General features: G+C 53.0%; 1 protein-coding gene across 4 annotated transcripts in view; it reads left to right on the plus strand.

Moving 5' to 3' along the window:
• The window catches only part of ZFYVE28 (zinc finger FYVE-type containing 28), a 106033-nt gene that overhangs the window by 75318 nt on the left and 12219 nt on the right, over positions 1 to 18496 (plus strand). For 2 of the 4 annotated variants that reach the window (XM_032856218.1, XM_032856224.1), the window contains exons 7-8: positions 1043 to 1144; positions 7933 to 9204. In XM_032856218.1, the coding sequence (XP_032712109.1) occupies positions 1043 to 1144; positions 7933 to 9204 (1374 nt within the window). Of the gene's footprint in view, positions 1 to 1042; positions 1145 to 7932; positions 9205 to 18107; positions 18141 to 18496 lie in introns of those variants that run through there. The other 2 variants (XM_032856248.1, XR_004382541.1) reach the window with 2 other exon arrangements.

An 18496-nucleotide genomic window follows, 5' to 3' on the forward strand; every position in this document is an offset into this window, starting at 1 on the left:
CTTGGAGAAGCAGGTCTGGACAGGATGGTGGGCATGCTTGGGGCTGGGCAGTGCATGGCAAGATTGCCACAGGGAATAAATGAGGTGCTGCCTGTGGAATGGGGACCCCCTGGAAGGGCATCTGAGCAGAGCCACATGGGGCTCTCAGCCGTGGGACCGAGGAGAGAGGGTCTTTCCTTCCTGGGGGTGACAAGGCTGTCTCCAGGCTTGAAGAGTGAGGGAGCAGGAGCCAGACCTCTACAAGGGAAAGGGGGCTTGGGGACAGGCTGGGCAAAGGTCAGGGGAGCCATGAAGCACACAGCTCACTGTGGGGGACCTCCCAGGGTTCCAGGTGGGCAGGGCTGGCGGTGGGGGGTACTGGATTGTCACAGCTGGTATGGTCTGGGAGGCAGGAGAGGCTGTGGTCAGGGAGTTGGAAGGACTCAGTGTGGAGCCTGGTGAGTGAGGGCTGATTCCGTGAGTCCCGTGGGAGGTTGGAAGGGCAGCTTGGAGGCACGTCTGGGAGAAGTCCCACCCTCTTTGCGACAAGGGTCCCTGAGATGCTCCTCTGGCCCTTGTGGGACCCCGCCAGGGCCCAGTCCCCAAGGCTCAAGTGTCTGTGTGCCTTGGTGCAGAGCCATGGGCGCGTGGGTAGCAGGGGCCCTGGCTCTCACTTCCCACTTCCCTGTCACATCTGCGGTAGGGGCACCCCACTAATTCTCAAAAGCTTCTGCATGTGTGTTACATTTAAACACAAACTCGAAGTTTCCATTTCCAAGGAGGTAGTTTTAGTAACAAATCTTGATGCTGATTTCTTTGATTGCAGCAGTGATGTGAACAGATGAATTTTTATGATTATTTTATGATCCCTCAAGTGAACCTCCCCTAATCAGCTTCAGAAGATGATCAAGTCTGGCAATTTTCAGTGCATTTTTCTAAATGTATTTAAGATTCAGTCACAAGAGGTGAGGTGTGTGTGGTCTCAGAGCCCCTGGCTGTGGTCTGGGCTTGTCCTGGGGGGCTGCAGGGCCTCACGCCATCCTGGCTTTTGTCTTGAATGCAGTGGCCTCGTGGTCTATGCAGATGGACCTCTGAACTTGGACCGCAAGGCAGAAGACATGTCTGAGCTATTCCGGCCCTTCCACACGCTGCTGCGAAAAATAAGGTGGGGAGGGGCTGCTCCGGGAGGGCAGGAGAGGGTAGGAGGGGGGTGCTGTGGTCCCTGTTGGGCCCCAGCCCTCCTTTCTGTGAGGACAAGTGGGTTCTTCCCGGTCCTCTCTGCTCGAGGCAGAGGTGCGCCTTGGTCTTCGTCTGTAGTTACTGGTTCATAGTGTTTCGAGCCCCCGTGTATACCCACATACACCCTTGTCTCCTCTCAGAACCCAGCTCTTTGTGCTTGGCCGGTAACAGCATGACCTTGGGCACAAACTACCAGTCACATGACTGCAGCCACCATGCTGAAAGCTGGCCCCGGGCCCTCTGTGCGAGAGGGAGAGGCTGGGAAACAGGATGACATGGGTGCCCCCCAGGGCCACACAGCCTGCAGGGGAGGGGTGGGCCCTGGGAGGATGGTGGCAGGGCTGCGGCTGGGGCCCTTGCTTGGGCTTTCGTGGGTGCTCCCACCAGTATAGAGCCGAGGTGCCCTGCAGTGTTGAGCACCAGGGCTCCTCCCCTGCTGTGACTTGTCCTGGCTCCCCCGGCAATCCCAGGCAATGGGTCCAGGTGGCATTGATGTCCTGGGCACCCTGTGTGCTGCCCTGGTGGCCTGGAGGTGCCTGCTGTGGGTGACTGTCCTTTGCTCTAAGGGGCTCCCCTCGGCTTTCGGCAACAACAGGCCTCAAGCCAGCCTCCTCCATCTTGGGCCTCCCCACAAACCCCCATTTCCCACTGGCCCAGAGCCCTCCCAGGTGGCCCTGGACAGATGGCACAGCAGGAGGCTATGGGCCCTTGTCCTCTGAACTCCTCCTGGCCTCCTGGCCTCAGACTCCAAGGTCTTTCTTACCGTGGCCCCAGTCTCTGTAAGCTCCCTTCTGTGCTTTTGATGGAACTAATGACTCTGTGGACTTCCGTGTGGACTTCCTGGGTCCAGCAGGACAGCCTAGCCCAGGGCAGCCCGGCGCTGGCTTCCCTTTCCTGGTGCCAGTTCAGGCAGACAGCTGGAGAGTCCCCTGCTCCCAGCTGCCCTTGACCCCTGCAAGAACCAACATGCTGTGAATCAAGATAGGGGGGAGAGGGGTGCCTGGGTGGCTCAGGGGGTTAAAGCCTCTAAACCTAAAGCTCAGGTCATGATCCCAGGGTCCTGGGATAAAGCCCTGCATCAGGCACTCTGCTCAGCAGGGAGCCTGCCTCCCCACCCCCCTCTCTGCCTGACTCTCTGCCTACTTGTGATCTCTGTCTGTCAAATAAATAAATAAAATCTTAAAAAAAAAAAACAAAAAAGATGGCAGGGATAGGCCCAGCAGGATGGTCCTTGGAGAGTCACTGGCCCTGGGGGTGGGTGAGGCACAGCCTGGGTCCTGTGATAGGTGCTTGGTCCAGACAGTGGCTCATCCGAAAGACGGCTCCTGCTGCTTCCCTCACACCAGGGCCTGATCATGACCATTCTGGGCAAACTGTGACCCTGGACCCAGAGGCCATCAGTGTTGCCCTCCCTGGCTGTCTGATGATGAATGAGGAGAGATGGTGGATGGGAAAAGCAGGGCACTGGGCACACACATGGTGTACCTTATGGGGGAAGGGCCAGTGCATGGCGGGGGGACACTAGGCGCTGGGACATGGGCAGGGGTAACGGTCCAGAGCATCAGAGACAGGTGCAACACGCTCTGAGGTCTGACGTACGTGACTGGAATCAGAAGGAAGAAAAGAGGGGCGCCCGGCTGGCTCAGTCTGGGTAGGCGGGCCTGCCACTCTTGAGTTTGAGCCCAATGCTGGGTGTGGATATCACTTTAAAAAATCAAATCTTTAAAAAAAAAAAAAAGAAGAAGAAAAAGAAGGAATTTTCCAAAACTGAAGAGAGATCTCTGCCCACAGACCCAGGAGGCTCAAGAACTACAAGGAAGATAAATAGAAGCAGACTTAGTATATCAAAGTAAAACTGCTGAAAACAGAAACAAATCTTAAACACGGCCAGAGAAAAAGGACATATTTCTGGGAAAAGAATGTAAGATTGATAGCTGTCTCCTGAGAAACGAACAACGGGAGCCCAAAGGCAATGGAGTGATGCTATTTCAAGGGCTGGAAGAAAACATTCATCCAGCATGAAGGCAAAATGGTGAGTTATTGAAAAGCAGACCTGAAGGCATTCAGCAGCAGCCTGCCCACGGAGAAAAGCTAATCGGAGTTCCTCAGGCAAAGGCAAACGCCCAGATACAAATGTGGAAATGCAGGAGAGACTGAAGGAGTCTGTGTGGGTGGGTAAGAAGTGTGCTTTGTGCAGAACGATCATCCCCATGTCTTGTGGAGTTCAGATGACACATAGCATCGTTAGCATTTGGAAATAAAATCGATGTTTTACTACCTTAATTTTTTAAAAGAAGAAAAACCAAATCATTTTGAAATTGCAGCATAAGAATTTGAAAAATTCAATACCTGTTTTATGATGAAAACATCAGTGGTGATTTCCTTAATCTGATAAGAGAGAGAGATACATACACACACACATGAAGTGGAAACCGTACACAAAAATGACGGAGAGTGGACCCAGGACAGAAATGTGAGAACTGAGACAATAGAACTCCTACAAGACCATCTTGGACAAGTGCTCTATCATGTTGCATTTTTAAAAAAGATTTTTATTTATTTATTTGATAGATCACAAGTAGGCAGAATCGAGCAGAGGGGTCGGGCTGGGGGGAAGCAGGCTTCCCGCTGAGCAGAGAGCCTGATATGGGGCTCGATCCCAGGACCCTGAGACCATGACCTGAGCCAAAGGTAGAGGCTTAACCCACTGAGCCACCAAGGCGCCCCTCACGTTGCATTTTGGAAATTATTTCTTGGACAGGACACCAAAGGCACAGGCGACAAGAGGAAAAAATAGACAAATTAGACTTGAAAGTTTTTAAATTTTGTACAACGTGAGACACTCTCAACAGAGTAGAGAGGCAGCCCACAGGTTGGAGAAAATATTCTCACATCTTATACCTGATAAGGGATCGACATCCAGAATCTATAGAGAACCCCTAAAATTCACCAAGAAAAGCCAAACAACCCGGTTCAAAAGAGCAAAGGATTTGAACAGACATTTCTCCCAAGAAAGTATGTGAGTGGCCAGCAAGCTCTGGAAAAATTGTTCATCGCTCCTTGTCCGATCAAACTCACGATGAAATTGTACCTCCAACCCAGTAGGATGGCTCTTTCTGAAACTAACAATCAACAACAACAACAGAGGCCATGTGTTGGCAAGAATGTGGAGAATTAGAATCCTGTGCCTCATTGGTGGGAGTGCAAAATGGTGCGACTGCCATGGAAAAACACTGTGGAGGTCCCTCAAAAAATGAAAAATAGAATTGTCAGATGATCCAGCCATTCCACGCCTGGGTATATTCCCCAAAGAGCTTGAAGTAGTGTCTCAAAGAAACATGTGTCTAGCCGTGTTCCAATAAGCATTATTCACAACAGCTAAGGCATGGAAGCGAACCAGGTGTCCACTGGTGGATGAGTGGAGAAGCCAAATGTGGCCCATCACACAATGGAATGTTATTCAGCCTAAAAAGGAAGGAACTCCTGACTCCTGCCATCACAGGGATGAACCCCGAGGACGTGCTTGGTGAAATAGACCAACCACAGAAAGACAAACTATGTGAGATTCCAACTCTACAAGGGACCTGAACTAGTCAGAATTGTGGAGACAGGTAGCGGGTGGTAGGTGTTGGGCCGGGGTGGGGAGCGTGCCGTTAGTGTTTGTGGGGACAGAGTTCAGGTTTATAAGATGAACGCGTTCTAGGAGTAGATGTTGGTGATGGTGGTGCTAGGATGTGAATATCACTGAGTCGTCCCTCAAAATGGCTAAGATGATAAATTTCACATCATAGCTGTTTTAGCACAATAAAAAATTTAAATATTACCTGCAATAATGTCAGTAAATATCAGCTGCTTCAGTATCTATCTGCAGTTGTCTAAAGCCTCTGTTGAAAGTTATAAGAGGTTACTGGCATGAAATGTTAAAGACGTAAAGAGAGAGTGATTCCTAGTCAAGGAGTGGAGAACTTAACATTGCAAAGGTGTCCGTTATCTTCCAATCCATCTATGAATTTAGTGCGGTCTCAATCAGAATCTTAGGAGGTTTTTGTCTCTTTTAGTAAAAATTCACAAACTAATTCTGAAATTCATGTGGAAATGCAAGGGACGGAAACTAGCCAGAAAGAAGACTGCTGGAGAGAAAGAGCATTATTTACACATTTTACATGCTGGGCTTTGGTTCTTTCCATAAATGACACTGGTGTGACCATGCTTGTGAACACATGTGCATTTCTGCTGTAGATAGCTGTGCAGGGCCGGGAGTGTCAACAGAATGGAGCCTAGAAACAGACCAACACATCCCGGCCTCCCTGATTGAAGACAAAGGAGACACAGCAGGGCAGTGGGAGGTGGTTGCTGTTTTCCAATAAATGGGCGGAGTCAGCAGATATCCACATGAGGAAAAATGGGTCTGGATCTTACCACAATCACCCACAGGAGTCAACTCCAGATAAATTGCATGTGGGAAGTAAAAACAATGAAGATTGCCGAGGAAAACAACAGGAACATCTTTGTAAACTTGGAGTAGCAGATTGCTTAAACAGGACAGAAAAGCACTAAACATAAAGGAAAATGTAATTTATTGAACTTCATTGAAATTAAAACTTCAGTTGTTCCGAAGGTACCATTACAAGAATGAAGGCAGAAAGCCCCAGAGTTGGAGAACGTGTCCAACAAAGAACTCAAATGCAAAACATAAAGAACTCCTGTTGATCTGTAACAACAACAGAAATAACCCAACTAAAAACGGGCAGAAGATCTGAAAAGGCCTCACAGAGGGCACTGAGGAGGGCTGCCAAGCCTGTAAGCCGCTCTGCCCTTCATCAGTCAGCAGGCTGAGCAGTTTAAAGTAGAAAACCCCAGGAGTGCCTGGCGGTGCCAGCAAATGGACCACGGAGCCGCGAGCGGATGTCCAGGGAGCGCAGTGGGAGACCCGCAGCAGGGCGCAGGCGCGTTCCCTGGGCGCACCCCCTCCCAGGCGCCTACAGGTTTCTCAGGGAGGCGCTCAGAGAGGGTGGCTGGAGCATCCAGAGCCCAACAGGTATGGAACTGATTCCTACCCATGAGACCGGACCATCCAGGACACCGAACCTAACCAACCCTGACCAACCGTACATTACCAGATCCAACAAGACAAAACCAGTAGAACCTTCTATTGAATTTGAACTTCAGATAAACAGCAGTTTCTGAATGCAAGAAAATCCCACATACTCCCCACTTGGGACATTCTTATCCTAAAAAATATTCATATGCTTAAGAAGTACTTGTTGTTTATTTGAAGCTCCTATTTAACTGGGCCTCCTGCATTTCCTCTGGTGCTTCTTTTTTTTTTTTTTTTTAAAGATTTTATTTATTTATTTGACAGACAGAGATCACAAGTAGACAGAGAGGCAGGCAGAGAGAGAGAGAGAGGGAAGCAGGCTTCCTGCTGAGCAGAGAGCCCGATGTGGGACTCGATCCCAGGACCCTGAGATCATGACCTGAGCCCAAGGCAGCGGCTTAACCCACTGAGCCACCCAGGCGCCCTCCTCTGGTGCTTCTATACAGACATGTTGCAAAACCATGCCTGCCTCTAGAGAGTGTGGATGGCACGTCCCCATTTATACAGGGCGACTGCCTCGGTCTTTGGAAGTCAGGGTGCTGGTGATGGCAGGGGGTGAGTGGGAGGGCACGTGAGGGCCTGTGAGCCTGGTTCACGGTCCACGGTTGGATCAAGGTGCTGCCCGCATGGGCGTGCTCAGTTTATGAAGAGTCGCAAGCTGTGCGTTTCTGGGAAGTACACTTTTCTGGCATTTCTGTGACTGCACAGGGCTCTTTAGCCTGGACTTAGACGGGCACTGGCCGAGAGCATGGCACATCCACGTAGACCTACTTGAGATCCATCCCAGGCATTGCCACATTAACTTCTTCAGGTCGTTGGTTTGGTGCCCCTTCCTCCAGGAAACCTTCCTGGGTTAAGCCTCCTGCTGGTAGACATTTTTCTTTGTTGTAGTTGCTGTAGTTGTGAGGCAGTCATCATTCACAACAGTGGCTCTTCCAGTGTAGCCTCCAAGGGTGCGACGTGCCTGACCTGTGCCTGCCTGTCTCCCCGCCTGGCACAGGGATGGCGCTTGAGAACATGTGCACAGTGAGAGCCTAGAATGTGAACCAGCGTTTTGTTTTCACTCCTAGAAGGTTTTCTTTTTCTTTTTTTTCTTTTTTAAGATTTTATTTATTTATTTGACAGAGATCACAAGGCAGAGGCAGGCGGTGGTGGGGAGCAGGCTCCCTGCTGAGCAGAGAGCCCAATGTGGGGCTCATTCCCAGGACCCTGAGACCATGACCTGAGCTGAAGGCAGAGGCTTAACCAACTGAGCCACCTAGGCGCCCCCTAGAAGGTTTTCTTAACATGATGATCAGGTCCCTAAGAATCAGGGCAGCCTTGTTTTCCACAAGAGTTTTCAGAGCCTCACTTTTGAGAAAGACGCCTCTCGGGAAGGCAGTCATCCCTCCCCACAGCCGTGGTCTGACCTGCAGCTGGGGAGGATCCCTGCAGAACTGTGCCACGTTTCCTAGTGCGGGAAGTATGTGCCCTGTGTGCTTCACTGCCAGGGTCCGATCCCTTGTTGCTTCTCTACTGATGCAGACATCAAGGGCGCTGTGTCCGTCTGCTGTCGGCCAGGGGGCTGCTGTGGCCTTTGGGACCCTCACCTGTGGTTTTTGTCTTGACCCTTGTAGGGACTTGCTGCAGACCCTGACAGAGGACGAGCTTCACACGCTGGAAAGGAACCTCTGCATTTCCCAGGACGTGGAGTTCCCCATCCGGGCAGACACCCCGGTTCCCCCTGCCCTGACACCCGCCTTTCCCTCACCCCTCCCCACCGAGGAGCTGCTCTCAGCCAAGGCCAAGACCCCGGAGGCAGAGCTGGCCTGTTCCATGCAGTACGACAGCCAGGAGCTAGAGCAGCTTGACCGCATGGTCCACAGGGCAGGGGATGAGATGTCATCTCTCCTCTCCCCGCCCAGCGCCTGCCAGTCCCCCGCACACCGGCCAGGGGTGGAGGGTAGCCCCCGTGGGGAGGCATCCCCAGGCAGCGCTCGGCTGCGGCCAGGCAGCGATGAGGAAGAAGGAAGGGTGTTCTTCATGGATGATGTGGAGGGGGCTGCCGAGGCCCCAGGAGGCCCATCTGGGTGGGCAGGCAGTGCCCGCACTGACCCCCAGGGGAGAGGGCCAGGCAGAGGGCACGGAGAGGCCAAGGGTAGCGGTCCCTCCGAGGCAGAGGAGGGGGACATGAGCAATAACAACGATGTCCCTCATGACAAGATGTGGGCGCTGGGTCCCAACTCCTGCAGCTGCCTGGATGCGCAGCCGCACCTGGATGGCTGGGAGGGGGGTGGGGACGCTGCGCAGACGGCTGAGATGATCGCCCACCGGACCGGGGGCATGAAACTCTCAGCTACCGTCATCTTCAATCCCAAGTCAACCCCTGTAGGGGGCTCTGCCGTCACCACCCCGGAAGCCTCTGAAGACGGCATCTCCCTGTCGGGGCCTGTGGCCCAGGGGACACACAGTGGCTCCCACAAACTCAGTACTGCGGCCACCAGCTGCCTCCTTAACTCCTGCGTGTGCTGTGGGGGCTGTGGCGGCGGCAGGGAGGACGGCGCCGCCCAGAGTCTACATGACAAGTGTGGCCCCAGAAGCGTCATTAGCGCCTCTTACGTCGGCTCTGCCAAGGCCAGCGCCAAGGGCTCTGCTGAGAGATGGGAGGAGGCCCAGCCTGTGCCGGAGGCATTGCCCTCAGAGGACGCCTCTACTTCCAAGTGCCTGACACACAGCTCGGGGCCTCAGCTGGACACAGTGGACAGGTCACCTGGAGCGGCCAATGGTGCAAGTCCAAAAAGGGAGCCTCAGGCTGGACCGCCGGACTCAGGGCAGCCGTCAAAGGCCAGGGTGGAAAGTCCACAGGGAGAGGCGGCCGAGGAAGAGCCTCAGCGCCTCTCGGACTCCAGGTAAGAGCCGGCTCTAGCCACGCCCAGGCTCCTCTCCTCGAATCCAGGGCTCGTTCCTGAGGTGTTGCCCGCAGGGCTCTCAGGTTGGGGGGAGGCCAATGTGGGAGTCAAGCAGTGAGTAGCAGCCTGCTCACCCAGTCCAGCAGAGAAATGTCCCCAGTGAGCCCTGGGCCACCCTGCTACTGATGTTACAGGAGCCTTTCAGGTGACGTGGGCCCAGTGCCAAGCCCTCTGGCCACCCCCTTGGACTGCCGGGGCCCATCCCGGCCCCAGGTCATCCTCATCTGTCCGGGGACTGGGCGGCGGCCACCTCTGAGGTTGCTTTCCACATCACTCACTGTGGGGGCCTCGGCGAGTGCCCGCCTACCCGCATGACTACCCAGCTCACCTGGGGTTACAAGTTACACCAGCGGGTGCCCAGCAGTGGGCTGAGGGCTGAAGGCTGTGCTGGGATCCTGGGTCCGCCCCCTTATGTTCTCCCAGGACTCTGTCCTCCTGTCCCCTCCCCTCTTCTCCCCAGGGGAGCTCCTGTGTGCTCCTCCTGAGGCAGGGAACCAGGAAGGGTGGGCCAGGGGTGGGGGGCAGTCTGCAGGGCCCTGGCTCCCACCCACCTCTTTTGCCTCAAGGCCACTCTCCCTTCCCTTGCTCCCCATACCCTGGACCTTTCCCGGTGAAGCAGATTCAGTGAATATTCCCTCATGGCTGCCGTGTGCCTACTGGGAAAGGGGGCACTGGGGTCACCCCGACTGTTAACATGGTCACAGCCCCCAGCCCTGTCCCCTCAGCAGGACCTTGCCTGCTGGGTCTGCCGGCAGGAGGTGGGAGGATGGGGAGGAGGTTTAGGCCGCACACAGCCCCTGTGGCCGCGGTCCTCTGGCAGCGTGTGACAGGCGCCCATGTGCCCCGTGCAGCTCCGCGTGGGGTCTGCCATTGCTCCACATCCCTTCTGTGCCCTGGCGACCACTAACTTCCTCTCTGTCACCACGGACTTGCCTCTTCTGGATGCTTCCCATACGCAGAACCCCACGCTATGTAAACCTCACGCCTGTCTGTTCCATGAGCGTGAGGCTTCCAGGCTCATCAGTGCCGGAGCAATCGTCCATGGCGCTTCTTTCCTCTCTGTGGCTGGATAATGTCCTGTTGGACAGACAGAACGCCTTCCATCTGTCTGTTCATCCACCGGTGCGCGGGTGTCGTTTGTGCGTTTTTCTGTCACCATGCAGAACTGCGTCCACACTCTGTGTGCTCAGAGGTTTCCTTTCCTCCAGGTGTGTGAGCAGGAGACCCGGTGGGTCATACACTGGTCGTACAGCCATTTCTCAGAGCCGGACGTGCACAGGGCCCCCATTCTCTACCTCCTTGCTCATTTTGGCTGAGAGCCAGTCAGCCAGCCCCTTTGTCTTTCCAGCAAGCACAGTCACGGGGTTGCTTTCAGCTGCCTCAAGACCATCGCTCTCTCTGCAACCACGCCACCGGTGTCAGAGTGCTCATTTGACCCCACTGAGCACGCGATGTAGAGAGATGGCCGTTGACATTTAATCGTATAATTATCTCAGATATTTGTTTGGTTCCCATCAAATCTATAAAGTAAGGTAGATCCAGAGAAGTTTATCTCTTCACCTTGCTCTTCTTAAAGGTAACAGGTTTTAAGTTTTTTACAGTTTCCCTTCCAATTTTAAAAATATAAACAAAGATGTACACACATGCATTCTCTCCCTGCCCCCACCCCCAGGGCCTCACCCTGAAGACACTCTCGCGTGCCCTGCTCTCCTGGCCTTCTAGCCTGGAGGCTGGGCCATCGTAGTTTTTGGAGGTGGGCTCCCTGTCCCGTCCAGCCGCGTGACCCCCATGGGGCTGAGCCAGCGTGCCCTCAGGCAGGTCTTGCTGCTGGCCGTGGGGTTGTGCCAGACTCTGCTGCTCCAGACGGTGCAAACATCTTCTATTTCTGGTAAAGCTGTTTTTGAGATGCAAGCCCAGCTTCCTCGGCCATGTCCAGAGGAATGAACTATTGTCACAAGCTGCTGGATGGCTTTCTTCCTCGGGATCCCCCACAGAGTTGATTATTGGTAAGTGAATCATTCTTCTGCAAGGATGATAGGAAATCATCAGAAATTCTTCGACAGGTATGTGGCTTTTTCAGTTTTTGACCTGCGTCCCTTCTCCGGTCCAGCCGGTGGACACCTACTCTGTCTCCTGCTCTCCCAGCATTTCCCACGGTGGACACTGCTCATTTGCATCACGAAGATGACTTCCTGGGCCCTATCCAGCTTTGCTCAAACACTGAAGCTGAGCTGAGGAGAGGAAAGGGAAGCCCCACTGTGGCCTTGAGACAGCCCCACCTTCTTGGGGAGCTTCCAGAAGGTGCAGAGGGCCTGAGGAGGGAGGAACGTGGCAGGTGGCTGGTGATCAGGACAGCCATGCATCTGGGCCAGGACCTCGGACAGTGGTGGCCCCCCACCCCACACCAAGGGCAGTGAGAACCGGGTCAGCCAGGTGTTAGCACGTGGTGCCCATGGTCTGCCAGCTGCAAACACATCAGGATCATCACTCCCTTGGGTCACAGGCTGACCTCATGGAGTGTGATCTAACGCTAGTGTGGGCGTGACAGAGCAGGGAGACCCTTAACATGGACAGACACAAAAGACCAGTCTCCTGCAGGTGGAAAGTTTACCAAGATTCCAGCATGGAGATTACTGGATGTCTGGGGTGCTGCTGTCCTCATGATGTCTAGAGGCTTCACGACGGAGACCACAGGGCTCAAGTGCAGGGGCAGGGGCTCATTCCTCCCGTTCTGCAGACAGGGAGGCCAGTGTCCTGGAGAGGCAGCTGGCCTGTAGCTCCCTGCCTGCCTGCTGGCTTGCAGGGGTTGCCGCAGCCCCAGGGGCTGGCGAGTGGCCAGAGGAGGGAGCAGTGGGCATGGTGCTAGGCTTGCAAGCTCCCAGCCCCGTGGTCTGGCCAGGAGGTCACTCAGGGGCAGCCTCACTCCTCTGTGAGCTACACAGAGCTGGCCCAGGCAGGAAGCACACGGAGCTGCATCTCCCTGAGGACACAGGGAGCGAATGCCCTGGTGAAGCAGAAGCCCGGTGGAAGGACGGGGCACTGGGGTCTGTGCCAGGCTAGCCAGAGGGTCTGGGCCAGAGAAGTGCCTTCTGGGGCGTTCCCCCAGGCCCTACATTCAACCCCCTGCAACACGGGCCAATTCCATCAGTGCCATTTCCAGGGTGCTGGGTCATGGCCCCCAGCAGAGACCTTGGCAGAATGTTCTGGAACCATGCATCCCTCATCTCTTTTTACTGGCTTCTCTCCTACCTTTTCAGAAAAACTTAAGATCTTTTTAAAGGGAAAGTTAGCATTTTTCAAGAGCTTCTTGTTCCCTGTCTAGACTTAACTCACTGTTCCAGAAGCTTCCATGCTCTTGAAGCCTGAATAAGCCACTTGTCTACAGCATGGAAGCTCAGCCTTCCTCAAATCTGTTTTTGCTCTTTCCTAGGACATTTGACTAGAGCATCTCCATCCTGTTGCTTCTTTAAAAAAATTCCACGGGCTCACTTTTTTCTTATAATAAACATGGCCCCGTTCATTGTAGAGACTTTGAAAACATAAGAAGAAAAACAAAGGGAAATAAAAATTACCCCGAATCCTATGAGCAGTTTTAGTTTTTTCACGACGTTATGATCATTTCTCCGGAAAGTGCTTGAAAAACACTATTTCTGTTGAATTCTACTATATCCTAAGGACATAAGGACATACCTAGTTTATTCTATGTTTTCCCACGTCCGTGTGTCTTTCTGTGTTGAGCTGGCCCTGTGGCCCCTCTGCCTTAGGGATCTGTGTCTGCCCCTGGGGTTAAGTCTTCAGAGTAGATTCTTGGTAGGGTCACCATGCCAAAGATGTAGAAAGTCTGTGGCGTCTTCCTGCCCCTTGCCACCACATATGGTCAGATCGCTCTCCAGACACGTGCCGATGTACCAATTTGTTGCAGCAGGTGCCCCTCCCCTCCGTTGAGACTTGAGAGTGAAACACGAATCCCTGGGTGTGGTAGTTGGCTTTCCTCTGATGGTTGGTACCCCCTGCGCTTCTTCCTTATCCGTGTGTGAAGCGACTGCTCCTGTTTTCCATCTGGGTTTTCGTGACTTGTTTACTGATTTGAAAGCGTTCCTTCTGTCTGGTGTGTCTGCTGGGGACAGATTTACCCCACGTGCTCCTTGCCCACCGATTCCATGTGTTGATGTCCTTTGATTTATAGAAGCCTTATATAGAAGTTATATTTATGAAAATTCCAGAGAAGCCTTGTGGTTCTCGCTTTGCTTATTTTCTCTGGCTGGTTGTGCACCTCCCAACCCTCCTCGCCCCCAGGCCAGGGCATCGTCTCCTCTCTGGCTCCTGCCCTGTATCTTGCTTCGTTCCACCGCTAACTCTGACCCAGTTTCGGAGGTCCAGGGGTCCTGCTTTCCAAGACCATCTCTGAGCACTGGAGAGAGCATGACCGTCAGGGCTGATGGCCATCCTGACGCTCAGGCAGGGTCGCTCCCCTGTCCCACCGTGGAGGCCTGCTCTGCAGGATTCGTTCTCCAGCTGCGTTTGTGAATTTGGCTGGCGGTCCCCCTGCATCTCCCTCTTGCAGCTGGTGGGCCTCCCCGGCTGTCATTTGGGGTCGAATGTTAAGAATCTGGGAGGGCTGTCCTCGGCACAGGCTTCTGAGCCTCTGTCCTAAACAGGCGATGTGTGCTTTGACCCAGTGTTCTGTCCCTGCAGAGGGGAACAGCTGGCACACCTCCCCTGTTGTACCCCTCACCTGTCTGGGTAGTGGTGTCAGAGGCCCCACTTCCCCGCACCTGCAGAGGCAGTGGGAGGCTGTGTCCACAGGTGGCTTGATGCTTGACCTCAGCCTCCCTGAGCCTCTGTTTTGTCGGCCGCAAAATGGGCCAACAACGGTCGCCAGCTCAGGTGCATCTGGGGGAGATGCTGAGAAGCCACGGAACGTTGCTCCTGGTTGTTACATTTCGTTTTCCTTGTTGCTACTCATCTTCATTACTCCCTGTTCCTCACCTATTATTTCCTCGGTGCATGGCTTAGGGGTGTTACTGTTCCTTGCTGTCTTGCTGTTCGAGTCTTGGCTTTCCCTCCCCATTGCATCACCGGATTTCACTGTTTCCAGTCTCGTTCCCACTCTGCACGGGTGGCGTGACCACTGGTAGGGTGACTTGCAGCCCTGGGAGGGACTGTCCCAAGCTGATGGGCTGTGGACAACTCCGGCCTCCAGCCCCACCTCTGCCTGATCTTGAGTCTCCCCTGGCTCCTTTTCCAGTTGATGCCTTGCCTTTCTCTGTACTGTGGCTCTGTCATGGTCCACCCACCCCCCCAACTGAGCTCCTCTGTCTGTTGCTGGGGTTGGGACCCAGGTTCAGGGGCGTCAGGCCTTGGGGATGCCCAGGGTCCAGCCCCCCGCCGGCACCCTGTGTTTCCTGGAGGCCCCTGGGCCCCAGTGTCCCACCTCCCCAGAAGGAGGGAACCATTTGACATCGCTGTCTGAGACCCCATGGACCCTGGCCCTGCCTCCGTGGCCAGCCCAGGGAAGGGCGGCATGTGGCTGCACAGACCGAGCTTCCTCCAGAAGCATGTGGTGAGTGGGGAGGCCTCTATCACGTGGAAACCTTCCCCAGAGGCAAGGCCTCCGTCACGTGGAAAACTTCCCCAGAAGTGGCTCTTCTGATGTGCCGTGTGCATGCCTCCCCTCGACAGTTTTCCCTCTAGCAGATGGATTCAGGCCAGCTCCTCTGTGCTGGGATCAGCCCTGCCCCTGGTATCTTCTGGCCACCACGACCGGCAGGGCGTGAGTCCCTTCCCAGTGTATGATCCATAGCCTCAACTCCTGGTGCTGGTGGTGGGGCTGGTTGGAGCTGCCCCGGGGATTGAGTCCTGAGCCAACACCTTCAAAGGGAAGGGGGTGTGGGTCAGGCATGGGAGCATAAAGGACTCTGCTGGCTGGGCCAGTTGACCACTCGTTGACCTGAGAAGCGGAGGAGCGGTTTCCCGGCTGGGTCCGCCTGCCCCGTGGCTGGTTCTTCCTGGGGGCTTGGCAGAAGAGCAGTTCCAGGATGGGGTGATGGGGGGCAGGACTACCCCAACCTCTCTCTGGCAGCTGTGGGGCCCTGGGCTTGTGTCCACCCCATCGGGACACACCCATCATTGCCCAGAGCTGTTCTGGGGCCGGACTGCTGGATGTAGGCCCTGCTGCTGCAGCCTTCGGTCCCTGGGGCAAGTGTCTCCGCCGCTGTGCAAAGAATGCCGAGCTCTCCCACCACGTCCGGTCCCTGGAAGGAAAAGCAAGAATGAGCAGGTTAAAAATAGAGAAGGACTTGGAATTAATTTGACTCTTGAAAAGCAGATGAGACGTGTTGACTGTTAGCAAGTGCATGGCCGACCTTGGGCGGGCCGGGAGCTGAGCGCAGGCATGCGGTCAGAGGGCAAGTCAGGGCTGGGCTCTCACCTGAGCCCCTCACAGGCACCCCCCCACGCACGCTGCAGCAAGCACAGTGACTAAGGCCCAGATCACTAGAACCCCACAGGCCCGCTACAACCCTGTAAGGCCACGGGGTAGGCCTGCACATGGTAAGCATTTGGGCAGGGGTCCTGGGAAGGGTGCTGCCCTTCTTGTTGATGGACCTCCCCAGTGTTAGGGTCCTTATTACAATCTCCCAGCCAGGGGTGGAGCTGGCCTGGCTGAGGGGTGGCCGTGACTACCTGGTGAGTGGGCACCCAGGACAGCTCCGTCCTGGCCTCTGCCCCCTGGTGACCCCACCCAGCATGACCTTAAAAGGGCCCCCTCATTCCAGAGAGCTCCTTCCTCCAGACTGGCTGCCTCCCTGCACCCCAGACTTCTCAAGTCCTCCCACCCTACTGCTCTCTCCGCCTTCACCATCCTCAGCTCATGACTGGGCCCCTCCCTCTCTTTCCTCCACCGGCCCCACCTGTCCTTCCACTGTGCCTGCATAAGATGGAGAGTGACAGGTGGAGTCTGAGGCAGCTCCTGCAGCTGGAGCAATCAGGGGAGGGCTCCCTGGGGCGGGGACGTCCCCGAGACCTGAATGGAAGGCATGGGAGAGGGGAGATGTTCCCCAGGCCCTAGGTCCAGCAAAGGTCAAGGTGCCAGGTGTTCTAACCAGGCTGTTCCGACGGCGTGAAGTAGTGTCCACCGCGGTTCCAGTCGGCATGCCCTTGAGGACCAGTGACACTGAACGTCTTTTCATGTGTTTGTTTGCCATCAGCCTGCCTTCTTTGGTCAAACATCTACTCTATTAAAATTTTTTGCTGTTTCTTTCATTTGGTTCTTTCCTATTGAGTTTTGAGAGTTCTTCGTTCATTTGGGGGTTCTTTATCAGATATAATTTGCAAATATTTTCTCCCAGTCTGTGGATTGTCTTCTCATTCTGAGTATCTTTTGAAGAATGAAGTCCTTCATTTTTATGAAGTCCACAGTTTGTCAACTTCCTTCTTTCATGGATTGCAATTTTGCTGTCATAGCTAAGAATTATTTTTATAACCCCAAATCACAAAGGTTTCTCTTCTAGAAGCCTTATACTTTTTGTTTTACATTTAGGTCTGTAATCCGTTTGGGGCTAACTTTGTATATGATGTGAGGTATGGATCAAAGTTTTATTTTGTTTTGCATAAGGGAAACCAATTGTTTCAGCACAATTTGTTGAAAAAGCCCATCCGTTCTCTACTGAATTTCTCTTCCTCAGGTCAGTCAGCCACATGCATGTGGCTTTATTTCTGGACTCACTAGTCTGTCTCGATCTGTCTGCAGGGACACCAATACCACACTGTCTTGATTATGGTAGCTTTATAATGAGCCTTAAAATCAGGTAGTATAAATCTACAACTTCTTTTTCAAAGTTTGTTTTGCTTTTTCTGTGTCCTCTATATTTTATGTGAATTTTAGAACCAAGTTGTCAATTTATATGAAAAACAAAAGCAAAACCAAAAACAAAGCCTACTAGGTCTTTGGAATTTTGTTGAACCTACAGATCAACTTGGGAAGAATTAACCCCTTAATAATATCAAGTCTTCCGACTCATGAACATAGTACACCCCTCCTTTTGGTTAAGTTTTTAATTTTCTCAGCAAAGTCTCACAGTTTTTATTGTAGAAGTCTTGCCCATCTTTTGTCAGGTCAGATTAATCTCTAAGTATTTTACATTTTTGATGCTATCATAAATGATATTGTCTTGTAATTTTGATTTCCAGTCGTTGATGGCTAATATAGGGAGATGTATCTGAGGGCTGTATACCAGTGTCGTCTCTTGTGACTTTGCTGAACTCCCTTCATTACTTATAAAGGTTCGTACGAAGATTCATCAGACTTCCTATGGATGATGCTGTCACCTGTGAAAAAAGCCAATTTTATGTCTCCTTTTCCATCGGATGTGGTTTACTTTTTTTTCTTGCATGTTTGCCCTAGCAAGGACCTCTACTACAATGTTGACTAGAAATGTTGACACGGGATGTTTTTGCCTTATTCTTGATCTCAGAAGGAAAGCATTTACTATCTACTGTTGGCTGTAGGATTTTCATAGTGCTCTTAATCAGGTTCAGGAAGTTCTCCTTTATCCCCAGTTTGCTAAGAGTTTTTATCAAGAATAGATGGCTTTTCTGAAATGCTCTTTCTCCATCTTTTGTGATCGTATCATTATCTTTTAGCCTGCTAATGCGATAAATGGCATTGATTGATACTCAGATGTTAAGTTAACCTAACATTCCTGGGAAACTTACGTGGCCACTAGGTATTTTCCTTTTCATGCGCTGTTGGCTTTGATTTACTAAAATTTTGTTAAGAATTTTGCATCTGGTGGTGAGGAATGTCAGACAGCAGTTTTCTTTTCTCTTGATATCTTTTTCAGGATTGGGTATCAGAACAAAGCTGAGATCCTGGGGTGAGTTGGGGAGCAGTCCCACTTCTTCAATTTTCCAGAAGAATGTATAGAGAATGGGTACTATTTTTGCCTTGAATATTAGTTAGAATTCACCAGGGAAGCCATCTGGGCCTAGAGTTTTCATGGGAAGGTTTTCAACTATTGTTTCAGTTTCTTCACTAGACATAGATTTGTTCAACTACCCATTTCTTATTTCATGAGTGGAAGAGCTTATTCACATAATCCTGGGTCCCTGCTCCGTCCTCTTGACTTCCTCTCAGACAGGCTTATGCCAGACAGCTGGGTGATGGGGTGAGGGGTCCCTATTCTCCTGGTCTCTGGGGTCCAGGCCACCTGCCCCAGTCCCTGCCCCATGG

This window comes from Lontra canadensis, unplaced genomic scaffold (genome assembly GCF_010015895.1).
Source record: "Lontra canadensis isolate GAN:19392208 unplaced genomic scaffold, GSC_riverotter_1.0 scaffold1, whole genome shotgun sequence".
Classification (NCBI taxonomy): Eukaryota; Metazoa; Chordata; class Mammalia; order Carnivora; family Mustelidae; genus Lontra; species Lontra canadensis.